Below are 19,401 nucleotides of genomic sequence, written 5' to 3'. Positions count from 1 at the left end.
GTGAAAAGCATAATAGAGATCATAATCGGATTACGTAGTACGTCATTCACATATTTCAACAGGTGACGCATTAGGCTATTATAAATGCCTTAGGTTGATTCTTGAATGTTCTTGCTATCATGATAAATCAAGTCCGGATTGTATTATTATGTGTCGTTACAATGTTCAGACATTGCAAAAGGGTATTGACAAGGCTATTGAAATTAACTTTGGTTGATTTCTGGTGTGTCTTCGCGATCAACTTTTATGAATATTGGCCTATTTCCATTTGTACTTCTCAACTGGTTGCATGCTTGTGAGCAGCAGGGGTGGAAAATGTTTTGATTGAAAAACTCTCAGGTATGGTGTAGTTGTGTTGGCAGAGAAAATATCACTTGGACAGAGCCAGAAGGGTGTTAATTATTAAACTCTATGTTGAAGCATATGAGTAATGCCCATCTGACTCTCAACATACGATATACTCCATTCTCCATGGTAACGAGGAGAACTAATATATGTATTCTAGGGCCGGAATGAGCCTTTTTCTAATTCTTATAATGAATATGTTTGTATTTTTATTTTTTCATACTTCAGGTGTATAGAGGTGAGCTGTTTATCAGTACTTTCTCAATGACTTTTTCTTTGAATTTGCTTTTCAATAAATCTTTTCAATTAAATGGAAGATGGTTCATGTTTTATCATTTGTAATACCAATTTCATAATTATTTTCATGAGTGTGGTATTCACCATCATCATCTTCTTTTCCTCATGTTTTCTTCTTCTCTCTTCTTTCTTCCTCTTTTAACTCAAGAATTTAGAGAACAAGAGAGAGAGAGAGACAGAGAGAGAGAGAGAGACAGAAAGAGAGATATAGAGAGAAAGAGAGAGAGACAGAGAGAGGCAGAGAGAGGCAGAGAGACAGAAAGAGAGGTAAAGAGAGAGAGAGAGAGAGAGAGACAGAGAGAGGCAGAGGGTGGGGAGCGAGACACATGTACACACAATAAAAAAACAAACATTCAAAAATAAAAATACTGTTTCATCTTTTGTAAAATGGCAGCCTTTGGTCATTATCCTTCATTTAAAAAAAAAAAAAAATCACATTTAATAGTTTGTAAATTACTGAAAACGATTGTTGGAATATAATAGGCCAACCGATGCTGTGAAGCCTTAAACCTGAAATTGAACCCAAGCAAATATACATAAAGTATGCAGTAGGTTGGAAGAAGATCATTTAGCAAATTTATAGGAAGAGAAGAACATCAATGAGATGAAAAGGTATAAAGAAGAAGAAGATGATGATAATGGAGAAAGAGTACTGAAGAAGAAGAATGGGAAACAGAAAGAGAAGGGGGGACAAGAAGAAGAAGAAACGAGACAAAAATGGACAGAGAGAATAATGAAGAAGGAGAAGATAATTAAAGGATTTAAAAAGAGAAGAAGGGAGGGAAATATAAGTGTACTGGGTTTGTAAAACCAGAAACTTTGGTGAATTGTGGTTTAAGGTTGAAATTCTTTTATGAACTAAATTCCAGGCCATATTAGCTAGGCCTAGCTGTGGAAGGCCCTCAACCCCGCCTGAACCTGTTTTGGAATGTTTGAAAGTTGAGGGTTTATTTTGGTTTTCTTGTTCCCCTCATATAGAGATCTATCGAAGAAATGGACGAGTCTTCTGTGACGTCACATCATAACAAACCAAGTTCATTAAATAGCCAAAATGGACGGCGATGAGCTGAAAGCAGAGATTGATGGGGGTCCTTGCGCCCTTCCTGAAGATAAAATGAAGGAATTAGAGAGAGAAGCTATCATTAGAGCGAGAGAGGAACGTCTTAGGAGTATTCTGAGCCCAATAGAAGGCCTTGTGATGAACATTCAGAGCCTTTTGGTGTGGGAAAATGCGCAACCGAGTGCCGTGTTGTTCGTGTGTGTGAACATCGTATTCTGGTGAGTGCACAAGCGCATGCAAGTTTTACTATATTTTTAGTGTCATTGTTGCATCACTTGCATGCACGAGAAATGTAATCCATGTGTGACCATGACATAAACCGTATGAACGATATGTGTACTACCAACATCTGCACCAACTGCAGTTCTCCAAACTGGAGGAAGCCAAGCCAAGAAGAAGATAGGGAATGATGAATGTATGTTTATATGCATGCAGTGACTGAGAGAGTAAGACTCTAAGTGCACACATGAAACATGACCTAAAGTCAAGAGCTGGTCCGAGGATAAAGATCGTCTTCATAATCATAATATAGACCTAAAAGAGGATCGTCTTCGTAATATCGTTTATGAGGACGATCCTCATTCTCAGACCAGCGCCCCTACTGATAACATGCTGTTTATTATTTTTTCACACCTGCCGCGGCCGCCTAGCGCGCGCCGAGGCCTCTAGCCCCCCCCCCCCCCCCCCCCCACATCATGTAATGTCCACACCTGGGGGCTGTTTTTGAAAACCGTTTTAAATCCAACTTCCCATCTAACTTCTTAGACATTCCATTGAAAAGAGTGTTATAGAATTAACACCATTTCTATGGGATGTCCACAAACTTAGACTTGTGACGGTTTTCGAGAAACTGGCCCCAGGCCAGGCCCAGCAAGTCAGCAACACCCAAATAGTGGTCAATGCGTATGAGTGGCGCATTTTTGCCCAACCTCTAATAACTCTGTTGATTCTATTAATTTTTATTTGTTTAAATTCATTACAAAAACCGTGACCTCTTAGTCTTACAAGAGTTCACGATGCAAAGACACAAAATGCAAATGCACAAATAACTGATTTTGCGTTGCAAATTTGATACTTAAATTACTTAGTATTTACCGGAATTACTCTGTTTTTTCCTCCAAATTACGGTATTACCTTTTTTTTTATAAAATATGTTTTTGATAATTTTTTTAATTTTTTTTAATTTTTTTTTTACATACCATACGTCGTACAACTGCCTGAAAATGATGATTTGATCACAAATTCAATAGAAAACTAATTTTAAAACATACTTGAAGAGAAAAATATTCTCGAAAAAAATGAAATGCCGATAATACCAAAATAACCACTACAAAAAGTACCTGCTTGTATGTAAAAAACAGCATGATGAATGAACATTTCTGCATTGGAAGTGTGTTGCGCGTGGTTGTAAGTTTCGTTTTCATGAATTCCTTTTTTTGGCTTGAAATTCCTTTTTTTTTGCCATCATGATTCCTTTTTTTGGTCGGACAAGGTTGGCAGCTCTGTATTTACGATAATACTAATAGCTATTTGTTTAGCAAATGAAGGCGCATATACAGAATTCACTGAATTTAGTGAACTTATCGCTATTACCATACATGTAGGCCTACTGTACATGTTAAGTAAGTATCAAATTAGCAAGGCCAAAACATTTTGATTGTACAATTAAACAAATTGAAATGGAGGAACAAAAATTACCATCGAGTCATTCTGCAGTTGACTGTTTCAGTTCTTCAGGGCCAGGGTTTGATTTATTTTGTCTTATTTTAATTATTTAAGGCAAGTGTGTGTTTGCTTTATTAAATACGATTGAGTGGTTTCCAATTTTATGATATGGGGTCTAGTCTAGATCTACATGTACATGTATATACTGTACATGAAGATGTACATGTACATGTACATGTAGCTGCAGTTTCCTGAATTTACATGTTGTTAATGACAGTGAGTCAGGGACTCGAGGCCAAGTGATGCCGGCTGGTCCCAGCCTCGACGTCAGACTCGATGGTTCAGTCCAAATTCAAACGTGCAGCTCATCTTATTACGGCCAAACAATTACTATTTTTTTTACATGAATTGAATTGAAGTGCTTTGCATGATTTGAGGCTACTGCATCATTATGGTCAAATATCATTTGGCCTTTGGTGAAGTACTTGTACTTTAAACACACGTACATTTACATGTACGTGTACTGTACATAGTAACCCTTTTTTCACCAACATTATACACATACATGTATGTCCTACAGTAGGCCTACATGTAGTTTACTCACTAATTTTAAGTGTCTTCAGAATACTTGAGAGGCATACACATGTATCTGTATGTATTTTTTTTAAGATCAATTTTTGGCTTGTCATGTGTATCAGAACATCAAACTTTCAAAGTGTCAAACTCATTACAAATTGTCAACAAGAAGATATTTTGGGCTCGTTATAAGAGCCAAGATTGAATCTTGACTCGAGTTGTTATTGTTTGATTTTAGACCTTGAATAAAGGAAATCACATGATATGCTGACTCATAAAAACATGAGCTTCCTGAGTCAGTCAGTCAGTCGGACGGGACGGTGAGTTGAGGTACCATGTAGATCTACTTGATTAAGTCCATGGGTTGATCTAAATATAGAGACATTATAGGATTGTTGCTATGATCTTCATCATTACAGCCCTAGAATTGACATGTACAGTAGGGCCCTACTTTAGTTGAATCTTGTGTCAACATAATAATACATTGGGGGTAACCTTTTTTTTTTTTTTAGGGGGGGGGGGGGGTGCAGTTAATGTACTTGTTGTTTGCCATGGGTGACACTAGACAATTGGGTAGACCCACTTTGAGATGTACAATTAGACATGTATGTGAACTTGTATCCAAATATTCTTTCATTCATTCATATGTTATTTCATTCATTCGTTCCTTTGTTCATTCCTTTGTTCATTCATTCATCCATTCATTTGTTTATTCTTTCATTCATTCATTCATTTATTTGTTCATTTGTTCATTCATTCATTAATTCATTCATTCATTCATTCATTCATTCATTCATTTATTCATTCATTCGTTCATTCATTCATTCATTCATTTGTTCGTTCATTCATTCATTCAATTGTTCATTCATTCATTCATTAATTCATTCATTCATTCATTCATTCATTTGTTCATTTGTTCAATCATTCATTTATTTCATTAATTAATTCATTCATTTGTTCGTTCATTCATTTATTCATCCAAATATTCCAAATTCCCGACCATTCATGTTCATGTAGGTTTGATGGTGTACAAATATTGACTCTTCGTGACTTTGTGTCAATAGTGTAATAATGAACAGTACATGTACATTTAGACATTGTAATTCATTATCAAGATGTAATGTACACATTTGTTAATTTTATTTTGTGCATTTCTTCATAGTTTCTAATCAATACATATGTGGATGCAATATTTGTCCAGATTGTTTATTTACATGTACAATTCATTTGTTGTTTATAGCAGATATACAGTTCGTAACCAGGATGTACATACTGTAGTACATTATCATGAACAAATAGAGAAATATACAGATCTAGTACTCTGCTTTGAACTTTTCAACTATTGGCACAGTGCCAGGTGTGTTACAGAGATAAAATGATTTATAAACATAATAGAGACCATCACTTTGCGATTGACAGTATATAGCATCTGATAGGCACTGAAGTTGTTCATGTACCAGTACATGTACCAGTATATGATTTGTTACAGCCAGAAGGGCATTACTGTATGTGGAATGATATGAGTTAAATGTCTTTCTGGCACTCAGCAGATACTGTCAGTACAAACCTGCCAATCTTTCACAGCAAGAATTAGGAATCTCTCAAGTTAAAATTAGGAATATAGTGTATGTTGTATACTTTTCACACAAAAGTTTCAGAAATAGAGAAGAATCTAGGGTTCAAAACAATATAGCTTGAAGGCCCCAAAATGGGAATCGTTCCTCAAATATTGGAATGGTTACCTTTTATATGGTTACAGTATATATTGTGCAGCTTCAGTGGATCACATGTATTTTGTACAGTAACAATTCAGTTACAAGTGTGTATTGAATCATGAAAATACACGTACGGTGCTACATAGTCAAATCTTTGTTTACGTTTTTTCCCAGCCAGTGAGCAACTGCTTTACAATCATGGGTTGTGTGTGGGCGGATTTTTAGGTGTGTCTGGCTGGTTGCCTAGTCTCTTATGCAGACTTTATTAGGTCACTTGTAGAAGTTCCATTGCAGTACTTCAGTACAGTGCAGTGTATACATGTACATGTATTCTAAAAGGTATATAAACAAAGGTGCGATCCCAAATTAGCAGCTCTGTGACGCTCTGTAATTTCAAACCAAAGTATAAACACTTTTTTTCCTGGAACTACACTGGCAGTGACATAATACATGTAAACTACATTTTACAGATGATCCTTCTTCCTGTTGTTTACATTTTGTTTTTAGTCAGAATGAAAACAGCCATAACACTTTACATGTATAAATCTCTTCCTGCTTCCCCAAAGAATGATAATAATCAAAGCTGATTTGCATATAACTGCACAGGCTTAGTATCTCTTTGGTTATACTGTTGATCATTTACAGATTACAGATTCAAGATAAATTCCTTACATTGTAGGTTGAGTTTATAGATGGAAACAACTATCTTCATAGCCTGTTGTACAATATAAGGTCCATATTCTACGATCCTCAGGGCTTTTGGTCAAAATCAGGCTAGCAGAGGAAGTAATTCTGACTTTGATCTTAGACCTGCAGGGTTGGGTTTAAAGGACAAGTCCACTCCAAAAATAACTTACTTTCAATAAAAGCAGAAAAATCAGACAAACCAATCAAAAAAAGTTTGAGCAAAATCGGATAACTAATAAGAAAAAGAAAGTTATGAATTTTTGAAAAAGTATGTAAAACTATGGAACAATGAGAATCACAACACAATTTGCCAAGATGGTTATCAGTTTGTGACGTCATGTCCTCACAACATACATGTATCAATTGCTTTATATAGTTTAATCTCATTAATTTCCCTTTTTATCCCCCAAAATTTAATTTCTCCATGCATTTGCCCAGGTTATATGATTTGTATCATATTGCGTGCATGACTTTTCCCAAAAATGTTTATAAATTTTGAAGAATTGATACTATTTTCTGAGTATTGTATTTCATAATATTATTGATTTTTATATAAATAGTTTATCAAAATTCAATTTTTCATGATTTAACTGGACAAAAATTACTGTTAATTTGTACATCCACACAAAATCATATTAATAACAATCTAACTTGGATGCTGGTGTGAAGAAATAAGATTCTTAGGGTGAAAATAGGAAATTTATATTATCAATATAAAGAAAATTATTAGTGGATAGTGAGGACCATACGTCACAGACTCATGAGTGAGTTGCCAATTTGTGTAGTGATTTTCAAAGTTTTTCATGTCAGTAAATATTCATAACTTTCTTATTAGTTATCCGATTTTGCTCAAACTTTTTTTGATTGGTTTGTCTGATTTTTCTGCTTCTATTGAAAGTAAGTTATTTTTGGAGTGGACTTGGGCTTTAACTGAATTAGCAGATTATCAGACCATGCAGAGGTTCAGGATCATTTGCTAATTGTATTATTAAGGATTTAAGGGTCTTAAGAATGATAATTCTGAGCTCATTTACATGTAACTGTTTATGTCTTATTTTCATGTTTTTGGAGCTTTTTTTAGAAGTTTCCAGGTTTAAATTGCTGACTACTTTCATGTCTTTTTTTCATTTTTCCTCCCCCCCCCCCCTTTTTTTAATAAAAATGTTTGTTTTAGTATTTTGTTCTTGAATTTCAGTTTTTGAGCAATGAGTATTGATTCATTCAATCATTGTCATGTATTGAACTGGGTATTTAGAAGTGTCCATTGTTTGTGTGGTGCTCAATACACCAGTTTACAGTTGTGTCAGTGCGCATGCGCAGACAGTTGACCTCGGGTCATTGGCCCCAAAATTAGGGCCAATAACCTCTGACCTCTGGTATTTATGCGTAAATTAAAATTGCGCCCATGCGAATGATGATGTGCGCGCACAACGCAGCGCGCAGGCAGTGATGTCATCATTATTTGCATGGGCGCAATCTTAATTTACGCATAAATACATGACTCCTAGGTCATTAGCTTTGTTTAAAATGGCGCACACAATTGTAAACTGGTGTATTAAGTCTTCTATGTACATGAGCTGTAAACAGAATACACTGTACATGTACATACATAGCATCAATACGGTTTAACAAAATGAAAACACAGCTGTGTAAATGATCAAGGCCAAATGACATTTGAAATCCCCTCTTGATTACAAGTACTTCTTTTCCAGTATTGGGTAGCATTGAACTTGAGAAGAGTAGATAGTCTGAGTTTCAGATGTATAGAACTTTAATTGTTTCTTCTTACCCTACCCCTCTCAAAGACAATATATTTCTGTGAAGTCTGTAGACTGCATGAATTTATCTCTCATTGCACCCATCTCAATGTAGTACAGTGAGAGGTATATTTGTTACACTACATGTAGTCTAATTTACTCCAGACATAATCCTCTTTATATTAAGGGAGTGAAAAATATGTACATGTACATGTCATGTACTGTCTTTAATGAAGTCCAATTGAGTAGAAATTATCCAGGATCTCTCTATATCCCTTTCACTCTGTCATTATAGAAAAGGATTTTTACTCAAGCAATTTAGCTGATCAATGTATATTTTGTTATTGACAATTTACTAACAGAAGCACATTTTGTCCATGTTATTTCTTTACAAAATGTCTTGTATAATTACTCATAATTCAGTCAGAGACTTTTCTAGAGAAGTAGTCCAGTTCTACAAATTAATCTTAATTAATGCTCTTGTAAATGTTATGTTACATGTACTGATTTCACTAAAATTCCCATTTTATTATAATGATGATGATAATATGATGGCACCACATTCTTTTAGAAAATGAAATAACTTATATTAGTGGCAAAGAAAAATAGATCTTTATCTCTTATGGTGTATTTTGTTTGTTATCATTGCAGGCTTGCTGTAACAACCAACCAGCGGGTTGTCTTCATATCTACTATGATCTGCTTCATAGTGATGTGCATTGAGACCTTCCGTTTCAGGGTGTGGCCTAAAATGCAAGGTATTACACATATAAAATGCTACAAAAAAATTGTTTAAATGTAAAAATACTGGTAACCTAAACATAAAATTGTATACAGCTAGAATATTTTATAGATAAAATTAATCTAAAAAAACTTAACATGGCATTTTGGGGGGGCAACAGTTAAGAAGTACCGGTATGAAGAAATACATGAAGCTAATAACAAATAAGGCGCAGATAAATATCTATATCTGGGAGGGGGAATTAACTAGTCTACTCACAAGTCACTCTTGTGCTTATTAAAAGTGTATTTGAACTTGTAATATTTCTTCATAGAACAAATATTTGAAACTCATATGTTGTTGATCGTTTTCAAAATTTTAACACAGAATCATACAGAGCAATCTATTTTCTGGTAATTGGTACATTTTAATTAGCCTGATTGCACTGGTAGTCACGTATGTTGGCTTTCAGTGCAATCAGAGGACTTTCATTAATCCGTAAAAGGTTTGTACATTTACTGATAAACATTTCAATTCTATTCTAAACATGTCATGCAACTTTTCATTGGGACTATTTTGTTTAAGTATGATTGTAATGCACTGTTTTTTGCTTTCATTTCATTCACAGTCAATCCAAAGAGTTCTGATGAAGAAGAGTGAGTAAAACTATCTTCTTCTTTTTTGTGGACCTTTTAGTGTACAAAATAACATTTTAATGCCACTTTGCTTTGTCTTTTCATCAAAAATACTACATTGTGTGAATGAATGATTGAAAGATGAGCAGAAAGAGCTAAATTACCATCATGGGAGGGGGTGAGGTGGGGGCACTCGTCTTTATACATGTACTTGGTGAGTGGAATGTGAATAGACAAGGCTACTGAATAAGGGAAAGGTCTTCTTGTTGTGTCCTGTACCTCCTCTTTCCTTTTCTTTATGTTTTATTATCATTTGATATACAGTATGTTCTTCCTTTTTCTGCTATTGGATTAGGAGGTACTCCTCTCCTGTGGCTACAAATGTAGATCACTAGTTTTACTTCCTCATAACAACAGTTTATAAAGCCCTTGAATGGTATTCAGAAAAATGTCATCCTTAAAGCCAGTAAAAGTATAATAAATCTAAATTAGGACAAGTCATTGGATAATTGTTGCGCACACTTGCTTGTGCGCATACAGACATCTACATGAGCACCATTGACAAGCATCTCTTACTTGCAATTTCAGTTTGTTGCGACAATTAACATAATTTTCTCTAACATAATAGATAGCGTAGTTTAAAGAATATGGCCCTGTTCTGCATTCATTCATCATCTGCTATGTATTTTTTTCTCTTTTTATTCTCTTTTTATTCAAAAGAAAAACTTAACACAACACATTGTACAGATTAGGTAGCAGATGAATACATATCTAAGAAAAAGTGCATCATACAATATATCTGCATACCGGTAGTAGCATCTGATCTACAGTGTACTACTAAATATGAATGAAAAACAAAACTACCCATAACCTTATTTATAAACATGGATGCTATGCTTGTTCTTGATTCATTAGTTGGACACCTCTACATCTACGCCTGCTGAGCGTACCGGAGCTGTGTGATCATGTGGCCAGGGCGTGGCAGGTCGCTGATGAATGGTACAATGCATTCTGGGATCTCAGGAGACACGAACCCGCAAAAGTAAGTTTGTTCTCTCAAATACGTGATACTGAGGCACAAATTTTGTTTCATTTCATTTATTTGTTGAATATATATATATTTGACAGTAAATATACAGTATTGGGTATCTTTACAAGCTTTATTCCATGTCTTCACTCAAGAAAGGTGATTTTGAATTTACAATCTTCGAAGCTTGCTTCTGGTGAAAGTTTGTCATCTTTATTAATTCCAGATTTGATTTGATTTGATTTTCATCGTATTCCAGATACACTTAACCTACCTGGTAGTTGCAAAACCATGAATAATAAAACATTTCTTTTGATAAACGATTTACCTTGAATTCTTGATTTTCTCTCTGTCACTGCTGTATTTCCCATATCTTGTTCTCTTTCCTTTTACTTCTTCACTGTCTGTCTGTACTCTCTCGTTCTCTCTCTATTCCTCTCCCTCATCATCCTATCTCTTCTTTATGCTGCTCTTTATCGTCTGCTGTTCTCATCTCTTCTCCTGCTCCCCTCCTCTCCCTCTCCTCTCCTCCCCCTCTCTCTTTCTCTCTCTCTCTCTCTTTCTCCCTCTTTCTCCCTCTCCCCCTCCCCATCTCCCTCCCCCTCCCTCCCCTCCTCCCTCTCTCTCCCCTCCTCCCTCTCTCTCCCCTCCTCCCCCTCTCTCTCTCTCCCTTCATGTCCATGTATATAGTTCTGTACATTCACCTGTCTGCTGTGTTTGACTACGGCTACCATCGGCTTCTACATACCTGGAGTACTCATCTCATATACCATCTGTAAGTATCAGGTGACAGTATCATGTGACCTCCTGTATAAGCCATCACATAGCTTTCAAGATACATGTACACTATGATGTTGAATTGTACTACAGGTTCTGCAGTGGAGCCATGATATAAAGAACACCGCTACAAAAAACTTCTGATTTAACAACGATATTTTGTTAGTCCCACTGCTCTGTATTTTATTGCTTTACTGCGTTTTAGTACAGCAATTGATTTCTCTGGTTCTAAGGATTTCAGATAGCAAGATTTCACTGTATTTAACATTTTTATATGATGGTGAAAGCATATATCTGTAGGCAAATGATTAGGATTCATATGGAGATTGTTAAGCATCTGTGTATTGAATTTTAAATGCTGATATATTAGCTTTTAGTTGCAGATTTTCTAATTTATGTAGAGTATTCAACCAGGCCTCCATAACACAGAACTTTGCTATTGGTTAATAAGTTTAGTTTATGTATTGAAAATCTGCTTTCACAGGACTATAGGTTTCTTAAAAGGTAATTTTAAAGACAATAAAAAGTGGGTTCTCTTTAAGTGACTGGAAAATTATGGGAGGAGCATGCTTTCAAGTCACATACCTCAGCATGAGTACATGTACATGTATGTATAAAATTTACATGAACGGGACAAAACGTTAGATATCTTCATTACATTTCATAAAATAGAATTATGGATAATTTCTGAGCATTTATTTACATAGCTTTCCATGGATTTCTACGAGTTCCATTGTAATTCTTTAAAGGGTAAACAATAACATAGGTCTTTTTTTTGCAAAGTATTAATCTATGTTCATGTATATGGTGTTCTATTCTAACTATCCTATGTAGTGATATGTTTGCTTCTGTGGCCGGCCTACCTATACCACGACGTCTCCGGTAAAATCTACACCAAGCTTCATCCTTTCCTGCGCCAGTTTGAACAGAGCATGGACAGCTTGGAGCGTAAAGAGAAACGTCAAAAACGTAAGGGCTGGTCCCATGAACACATATACAGTGAAACCTGTCTATAAAGACCGCCCAAGGGAGACTAGAAAAGTGGTCTTTATAGGCAGGTGGTCTTTAGTACATGTTTCAAAAGGAAACCATTTTCAAGGGAAACAAAAATGTGGTCTTTGTAAACAGGTGGTCACTAAAGCAGGTTTGACTGTAGCACTGTTCACCAATGATGTTACAACAGGGCTCTGTTTTTATAAAGACTGGCTATCGATCTAGATTGAATGCAAGTTCTCCAGTCCATCACAAGCTTACAAACTCCTATCTCGTTAGTTCAGAGTTACAATTGATATCAAGTTAGGATCGATTTGAATCAATCAGCAACTGTCTGTATAAGACAGGACCCGGGTGTTTCCAAGCTGTATGTTGCTCATGTACAAAATCAAAAACAGATCAAGGATTTGATAGATTATGAAAGGGGTGGGGTGCTCAATGAATACAAACAACAAACAAAAAGATAATCACAATTTCACTTGAAGAGGGAAGAAGACTAAACATTCTTTGACTAGCACATTTTTATTCTGGAGTGTATTAAAGGTAAATTTTGTTTAGCCCAAGAGGGGGAAGGGGGGGGGGACACTTGCCTTTCCCCATCTGCCCCCTATCTGTCAGTTAGAGTGCAGGGGAAGGAAATGTTAGGATGTGGTAATGGGGCTTATCATGATCATGACATCATAGGAAATGGCAATGAATGCCTCTCATAATGTACTAGAATATAGATAACAACCATGGTGAACAGCCAGTGTATACTGATACTCTGCAATAATAGTGGTTTCGGAGCCTATCTCTGAGACATCTGCTCAACAAGCACATCCTGACTGGGTTTTCCCCAGGTGTTTTGACTACGGTATATAGCTTTGATGCAGGCCCTATGCCATTTAACATGGAGAACTGAAGTTAATTTCAAACTGTATAGTGTGAATTATCACTGTAGCAGATTTGAATTTGTTTAAGGGTGTATGATGGGTTTAAAGAAGGAGTAAAGATGCCATAAGTGCAGATTTTTCAGTAAGGTCAGACATTTGGGACAGGGATTCATCTGTAACATCTGAGAGTATTGTTCATGTTCTCTTTATGAAATAAATAAAAATCTACCCATCTTAGATGTCGAGTATGATTCTAATGATTCTGGGCCAAGTGCCCCCTCGACGATCACCCCTTTTATAATTACTCTCCAGTCTAACTAACCCATTAGGATAACTAATTCATGAGATAATGGTGCCCTGGACAATAAAATTCCCCATGGATACTAACCCATGGTTAACTATCCCATGAGATAATTTTTCTCCTCTCCAAAAAGATAAAAGATTTTTTGTATTTAACAAAAAATTCAATTCAACTACCCTGCAGGTACTTGAAGGCGAACTTCAGTGAGTAGTTATCTTGGAAGGGAGGTTTTGTTTATCCAGTATGTAAGTGTCCTGGTAGTCTGGTACGCTGTGAGTTCCCAAGACACAGGACTTTGCATTTCCAGCTTATTTAGCTAGCTAGTGATAGGGCTACCACCCATGTGCCTCTTATTCCCTTTCACCATTGCCTACTGGAACCTTGAGGCTCCTATATTAAACCTATAGGAAATATGAAAATTCAGTAGTCAATGGGTTTATATATCTCGATGCACCTGACTAGTTGCGATTAACTTATCTTCCATGTTGGAATTAGGTTTTCTTCTCCTTGGCTCCATTGACCACCCTCTGCTCTTATAACACAACCCTATAGGTCGCAGGAGATCCTCTCGCAACCCAGACGGGGATGAGGAAAGCAGCTCAGACAGCGAACTCAATGAATTCTACCCCACGCCTGGTCCTGCAGTCGATGCAGCGTTATCTCACGCATCACGTGTGATCGGGGCCACCCCTTCCTCCAGCTGCCTTGGAACCCCTACCTATGGCTTTGTTGGAGGTCTTATACCAAGGGGAGGCTCTGTAGAGTTTACAGATGATGGTATGCACTTTGTTGATATTCTTATAACAACTTATTTTAGTTTTTTTGGCTGTGTTTCCATTTGTTGAAAGTCTGAGACAATTACCTCGGCTGGTGATTGAGAGGCTTAAGTGATGTAGGGCAGATTAGTTGTTACTGGCTTATCTTTCCAAAATACCCAAACTTCATAAAGGAAATAGCAATTTTTGACTGCCAGAGGAGTCAGAGTCTGACACACTTTTAAACAAACTTGGATATATTATTGAAATGTCTTCTTCCTAATTGGATTTATTTATGAAAGATGATTATTATTGTTCATATGAAACAGTTTGATCAAAATTGCTTGTTTATTCTTTATTCATACCTTGCAGAGCTAAACACAGACAATGAATCCACTAACCTATTAGTAGGGTTGAATGAAATGCCGTCATTTCAAGATCGGGCTCTGGACCCAAGTGGAGATGAGCTTGATTCAAGATCAGCCGGTAACGTTATAGATGGCAACACAGGTAATCCTGCACGATTAAGACCTCCATCAGATCTATTCGGTATGTCCACAGACGATGACTTTGGTGACCATGAATTAGACACTCCTGAATCTCCTCTAGATGACCTTCTGCAGCCTCGTGTCCAGGAAAGGCAACCGCTGACCTCCTATTTAGCAGCTGAAGTGATCGGTCAGTCCTTGCCACCGGCCGCTGCTCAACTCCTCTCGCAAACCGTCGCAGCTGTCATGTCAGAAGCTGTTACCTCATTAGCCGGGCTAAGCGATCCCACCGCTGCCACCAGTGAGAAACAATTGGTCAAACAGAAACATCCCACGCTGCCCGTGAAATCCGTTCAGTTGACAGGTCCAACAAACTCTGATGCAATACCAAGTGGTCTTACCCCGTCCCCGCAGTCGGACGAGGAGCTGGCTGAGTTCGAATTGCTGGACAGCTCCGAGCTGGACAATGTCAGTAGTCCGACGACGGAAGAAGAGAAGTCACCATCCACTGAGAGCAGTCCTGGAGCCATCAACGCTGGCATCACCTACCTGTCTTCCTTATTCTCCAGGAGAAAATAGGACTGTATCAATTCAATTTGTATAAGAATCATCATATCATGCAAGGAAATGTAGCATGAATTAATCAACCAAGAGAAAATATCATGTGATCAACTGTGTTACTTACATTGTATTAGAATCATCATGTCCTGCTAGGGAAATTGAATGGTTTGAAAATAATGAGAAGGAGAGAATTCACATGATGTTAGAATCATGTTATTGTGGAAAAGAATGTGGGATGATTGGATTCACCAGAAGAAAATTCAATGCGATTGACTGTATTAGTCCACATCATACTAAAATCTTTACATCATGCAGAGGAAAAGGTCATTCACCTAGAGGAAAGAGGATGTGGCTGATGAAATCACACGATTAGAATCCTTGTAACTTGATCTTGAATTTGTCCAATTACAAGTGGAAAAGCGGTGTTGTTTTGAACCCACTTTTTTCCTATTTCCTACCTTTCCTAAAGTAATCACACAATATGCATATACATTTATACTAGCCTATTTTCGGTCCTGCTAGATGGGGAAAGGTCTCAGTATATGCAGGGAGGGTAAAAAGAAAAAAGGTTTAGATCGTTAGATACGGTTTCATTTTGGTAAAGCACACGTTTTTCATAGACCCTAGCCTAAGATATCTCGGTCACCATTGTCAACGGATAAACGAGGAAGTGAATTGAAGGGAACACTGTCTTGGCTATTGTTTACATTACAGTTGTATTTCTGTGCTGTTATATGGCATATGCATGTTATGTTGATAAACAAGTGGAATGTGATAGAGGGAGAGTGGGTCAAGTTAATTTGATAATCTTCTCTGATTGAGATAAGGCCAGTATGCTAAAGAAAGCCTCTCTTTGAAATCGTGATTGCATTCAAAGGTAAATTGTAACTTATATAGATGACACAAAATTGTGCATTTTTTGTAAAGATATATGTCAGCACAAATCAAAATTCAATGGGTGCAATTTAAAAACAAATAAAATATAGAAATTTAAATATTGGCGATTCTTTATACTCGTCAGCATTTTAAGTATAAATAATCTTAAATTTTAAATTTAAAATGTTTTACCGATCATGACTATTTAAAAGAATGTATATTTGTTGATATTTTAATATTCAGGGAATAGATAACTCTTAATATATTAGCCCACTTTGTGAGCGAGCAGATTAGAGAATCAATGAATTTAAAGGTTAAACTAAAAGTATTTTTGCTTGAAGGATTTCTTGATAAATTGCAGTAAAGTGGATTTGGTATAATGTGCTTCAGTGTTTATTTATTACTTTATTATGTACACAGAGAAAGTGGGCCTTATGTTTTTGATATGTACAGATGTGAACTTGTAAAGGTCAAGGATAAGAAATCTAAGTTATTTCAGGTAACAAAAAATCGGCTTTGCTATCTAAATCTCAGACGACATATAATGTGTATGACTATGAAATAAACACCACTACACGTAGAAGATGAAATTATCATTTTGTATACTCTTGAGAACTTTGGTTTTAGACAAGGCGGTCATTTATATGATCATAACTACATAAACTCCAATGACAATATCTTGATTGACAAAAAAAGCTGTTGTTATTAATATCATTTCACCATGAAGTTTCATCATGATTCATGATGCTGTTAAATTAACTGTAATTTGAAATGTTTGCTTTTATAGCCCTCAGTTAATGATTATCCTGCTGTAACAAGGTGACATAAGATTGAGATTGAATACCAATTTGATGTAAATGTAGAGAAATATGAAACGTACATGTCTATGTTGAAGTTTGTTTTTACTTATTGTGTAGAAAATGCTGCATTTTTATTTTTGAACCATCGAGTGCTTTGTTCTTATACCTGTATTGTATGTAGATGATAGAATTCACACTAATGATTTTAACCATACATATTCACTATTTAAAAGTGATTTTTAGAAAGTAGAAAGAATGAACTTGTGTTTTACCTCTGATAAAATAGTCTATTTTTTTTCTCGATATTTCATACTTGGATACAAATGTATTTCTTATCATTCTCTTTAAAATAGATCTTGTTTTTCCCCTTAGTAAACATACCGTAATCATTTTACTTGAACGCAGGGATGTTTTTCTCTCAATTTTAACAAACAATTTGACTACTTTCATGACCCATGTCGAATTGTGAAGTGGTACTTTGAATTACTGTATGCCATATACTTCTATTGCAAAGCACAGCCAACTTGTAATTTGGTAAAGCAAATTAAGTCCTTATTATTTCTTTGAGCAGTTTTGTTAAATATGTTGGATGTTGTTTGAATTAGGTTTAAAGAGGTTTTTGCTTTATTTTAAGATTATAAATTGTTCATATTATTTATATTTTAATTTAGATTATATTGATATTGTATATTAATTTTTATTTTCTGAAACAATATATTTTTACCTCATCCAAGTCTATTAGTTTACATGTAGCTTATATTTCATGATTTGTAATAGCAGAAAATACTACCAATACATATATTTGTATGTATTACATGGGTTGATTTTAGAATGTGTATATTAGATTTGCTGTGTGACACTATTGTAACTTCTGGTAGAGGTTTTGTTAACATTTTATCCCACCAAGAAGCCAAAACTTTTAATACAGATATTTAACTTCCCCCAAAATCAAATGAGTTCAACTTAGTCTATTCATCTAACTGGTATGTATTTCTGTAATACTGAAGTCCATTTTAGCATCCTTAATGATCCATAAAGTGTTTCACTGAAAAAAATTACTAATAAACAAGCTGTTTGGTATTAAATCGGACCACTAATCGGATCAATAAAGGTTAGACAGAATAAAACATTAATTGTTAATTAAATTGCAATTTACTAAGCTCAGGGATAAACCATTCATAGAGTATAATATACGAAGACTGTGAAATTGGTGCATCAACTTCTAAAATCGTCATGCTTATTTTAATCAGATTGGTGCATTAGGTGTCTCCCTGCTATATGTGTGTGTATTTGTGATTGTCGCTTGTATTTTGCCTTGTTGCGTACAAACAAATGATTTCAATCGCCGCTTTCACTGCATGTAGTTAGTTTAATAGAGGGTAGATTGTCTTTTTCTTTATCTGACTTTTATTTACGTTATAATCAAGCAATCTAAACAGACATGGTTATATCAGTATCTCAAAATGGAAATAAATTGGTTTGTGTGAGATATGTATTGTACTATTAATACAGTGTATTGCATGAGCAGAGTAATGAATAAAGGGTGCATGATGCACAAAATAATAACAAAATCTTACAAATGTTTTCTTGTTGTTTTTTTTCAATTTAAAATGACCTTATTCTCTCAACTCTCTAGAAGTTTACATACCCGGATACCCCTACTTTGATAAATTTGCATTTTTCAACTTGGGAGGGTACCAATCATCCAAAAATAATTTGTAAATAACCGCTAGAATATTATATAACATTTCAACCTCAAACAACTTGCATTCGATGGGACAAGGGATAAGGAGTATGAACTATGAAGAAAATAGAACATATCATAAAATGCTGCAATCGTGTAGCTAGGACTAGGCGCATCAAGTAGCCTACTCGCAAGTCACGCTCATGTTAATGGAAAGCGTATTTTAACTTTAACTAAATATGTCTTTACAGCACTAATATTGAAACCTCAAACATGTATTTTGAATATAGTATAGTCACACAAGACCCCTAACTTAAAGAACAAATAATTTGTTCTGTGTTTTAGGAGTTCCATAATAATAATGCATGTTAATGTACTATATTTTTTTGGATGTGAATTAATGTGAATGGTTAATAAAATGGGTATCCCTGCTTCAATTCAATGTCACTGTCCACTCCTGGTCCACCCAGACCTCAATCTCCATTTTCTTACTGCGTCTCTACACCTCTCTTCCTCAGTCTCGTCTCTCTCTCTCTTTTTTTGTCTCCTTTCTAATTTCATGAAGCTCCCTTCTGACTTAAAGGCACACTGTCCTACTTGTAGCTACTTGCTCCCTCTATATAGAAAACTTCCCCAATCGGTGCCTGTTGGTCCCCCATGATCCTCTTTTTCTTATGTTATATGAGAGCTGAGTTAATGAGATAGCCACCTGTCACAGTGACCTCGCTGGCTCGCTGGGCGGTCTAATCCTTTCTTGCTGAAGTAGTAAAGCCTACCTTTAATCTTTCCCTTTCTATCTCTTGTTTTTC

The 19,401-nt window shown here is 35.7% G+C and overlaps 1 protein-coding gene across 1 annotated transcript; it reads left to right on the top strand.

Annotated features, from left to right (window-relative positions):
• The first annotated feature begins 1,656 nt into the window (after positions 1–1,656).
• On the top strand, positions 1,657–18,484 carry LOC584584 (reticulophagy regulator 3). The gene is made up of 8 exons (XM_030990056.1): positions 1,657–1,920; positions 8,754–8,860; positions 9,452–9,479; positions 10,374–10,500; positions 11,176–11,260; positions 12,097–12,231; positions 13,981–14,205; positions 14,556–18,484. The coding sequence occupies exons 1-8, from the start codon at positions 1,694–1,696 to the stop codon at positions 15,248–15,250; spliced, it is 1,629 nt and encodes a 542-aa protein (XP_030845916.1). The 5' UTR covers positions 1,657–1,693; the 3' UTR covers positions 15,251–18,484.
• Positions 18,485–19,401: the final 917 nt, after the last annotated feature.

Source organism: Strongylocentrotus purpuratus, unplaced genomic scaffold (assembly GCF_000002235.5).
Source record: "Strongylocentrotus purpuratus isolate Spur 01 unplaced genomic scaffold, Spur_5.0 spur5_scaffold_19, whole genome shotgun sequence".
Classification (NCBI taxonomy): Eukaryota; Metazoa; Echinodermata; class Echinoidea; order Camarodonta; family Strongylocentrotidae; genus Strongylocentrotus; species Strongylocentrotus purpuratus.
This window is presented reverse-complemented; position numbering and strand designations above follow the sequence as displayed.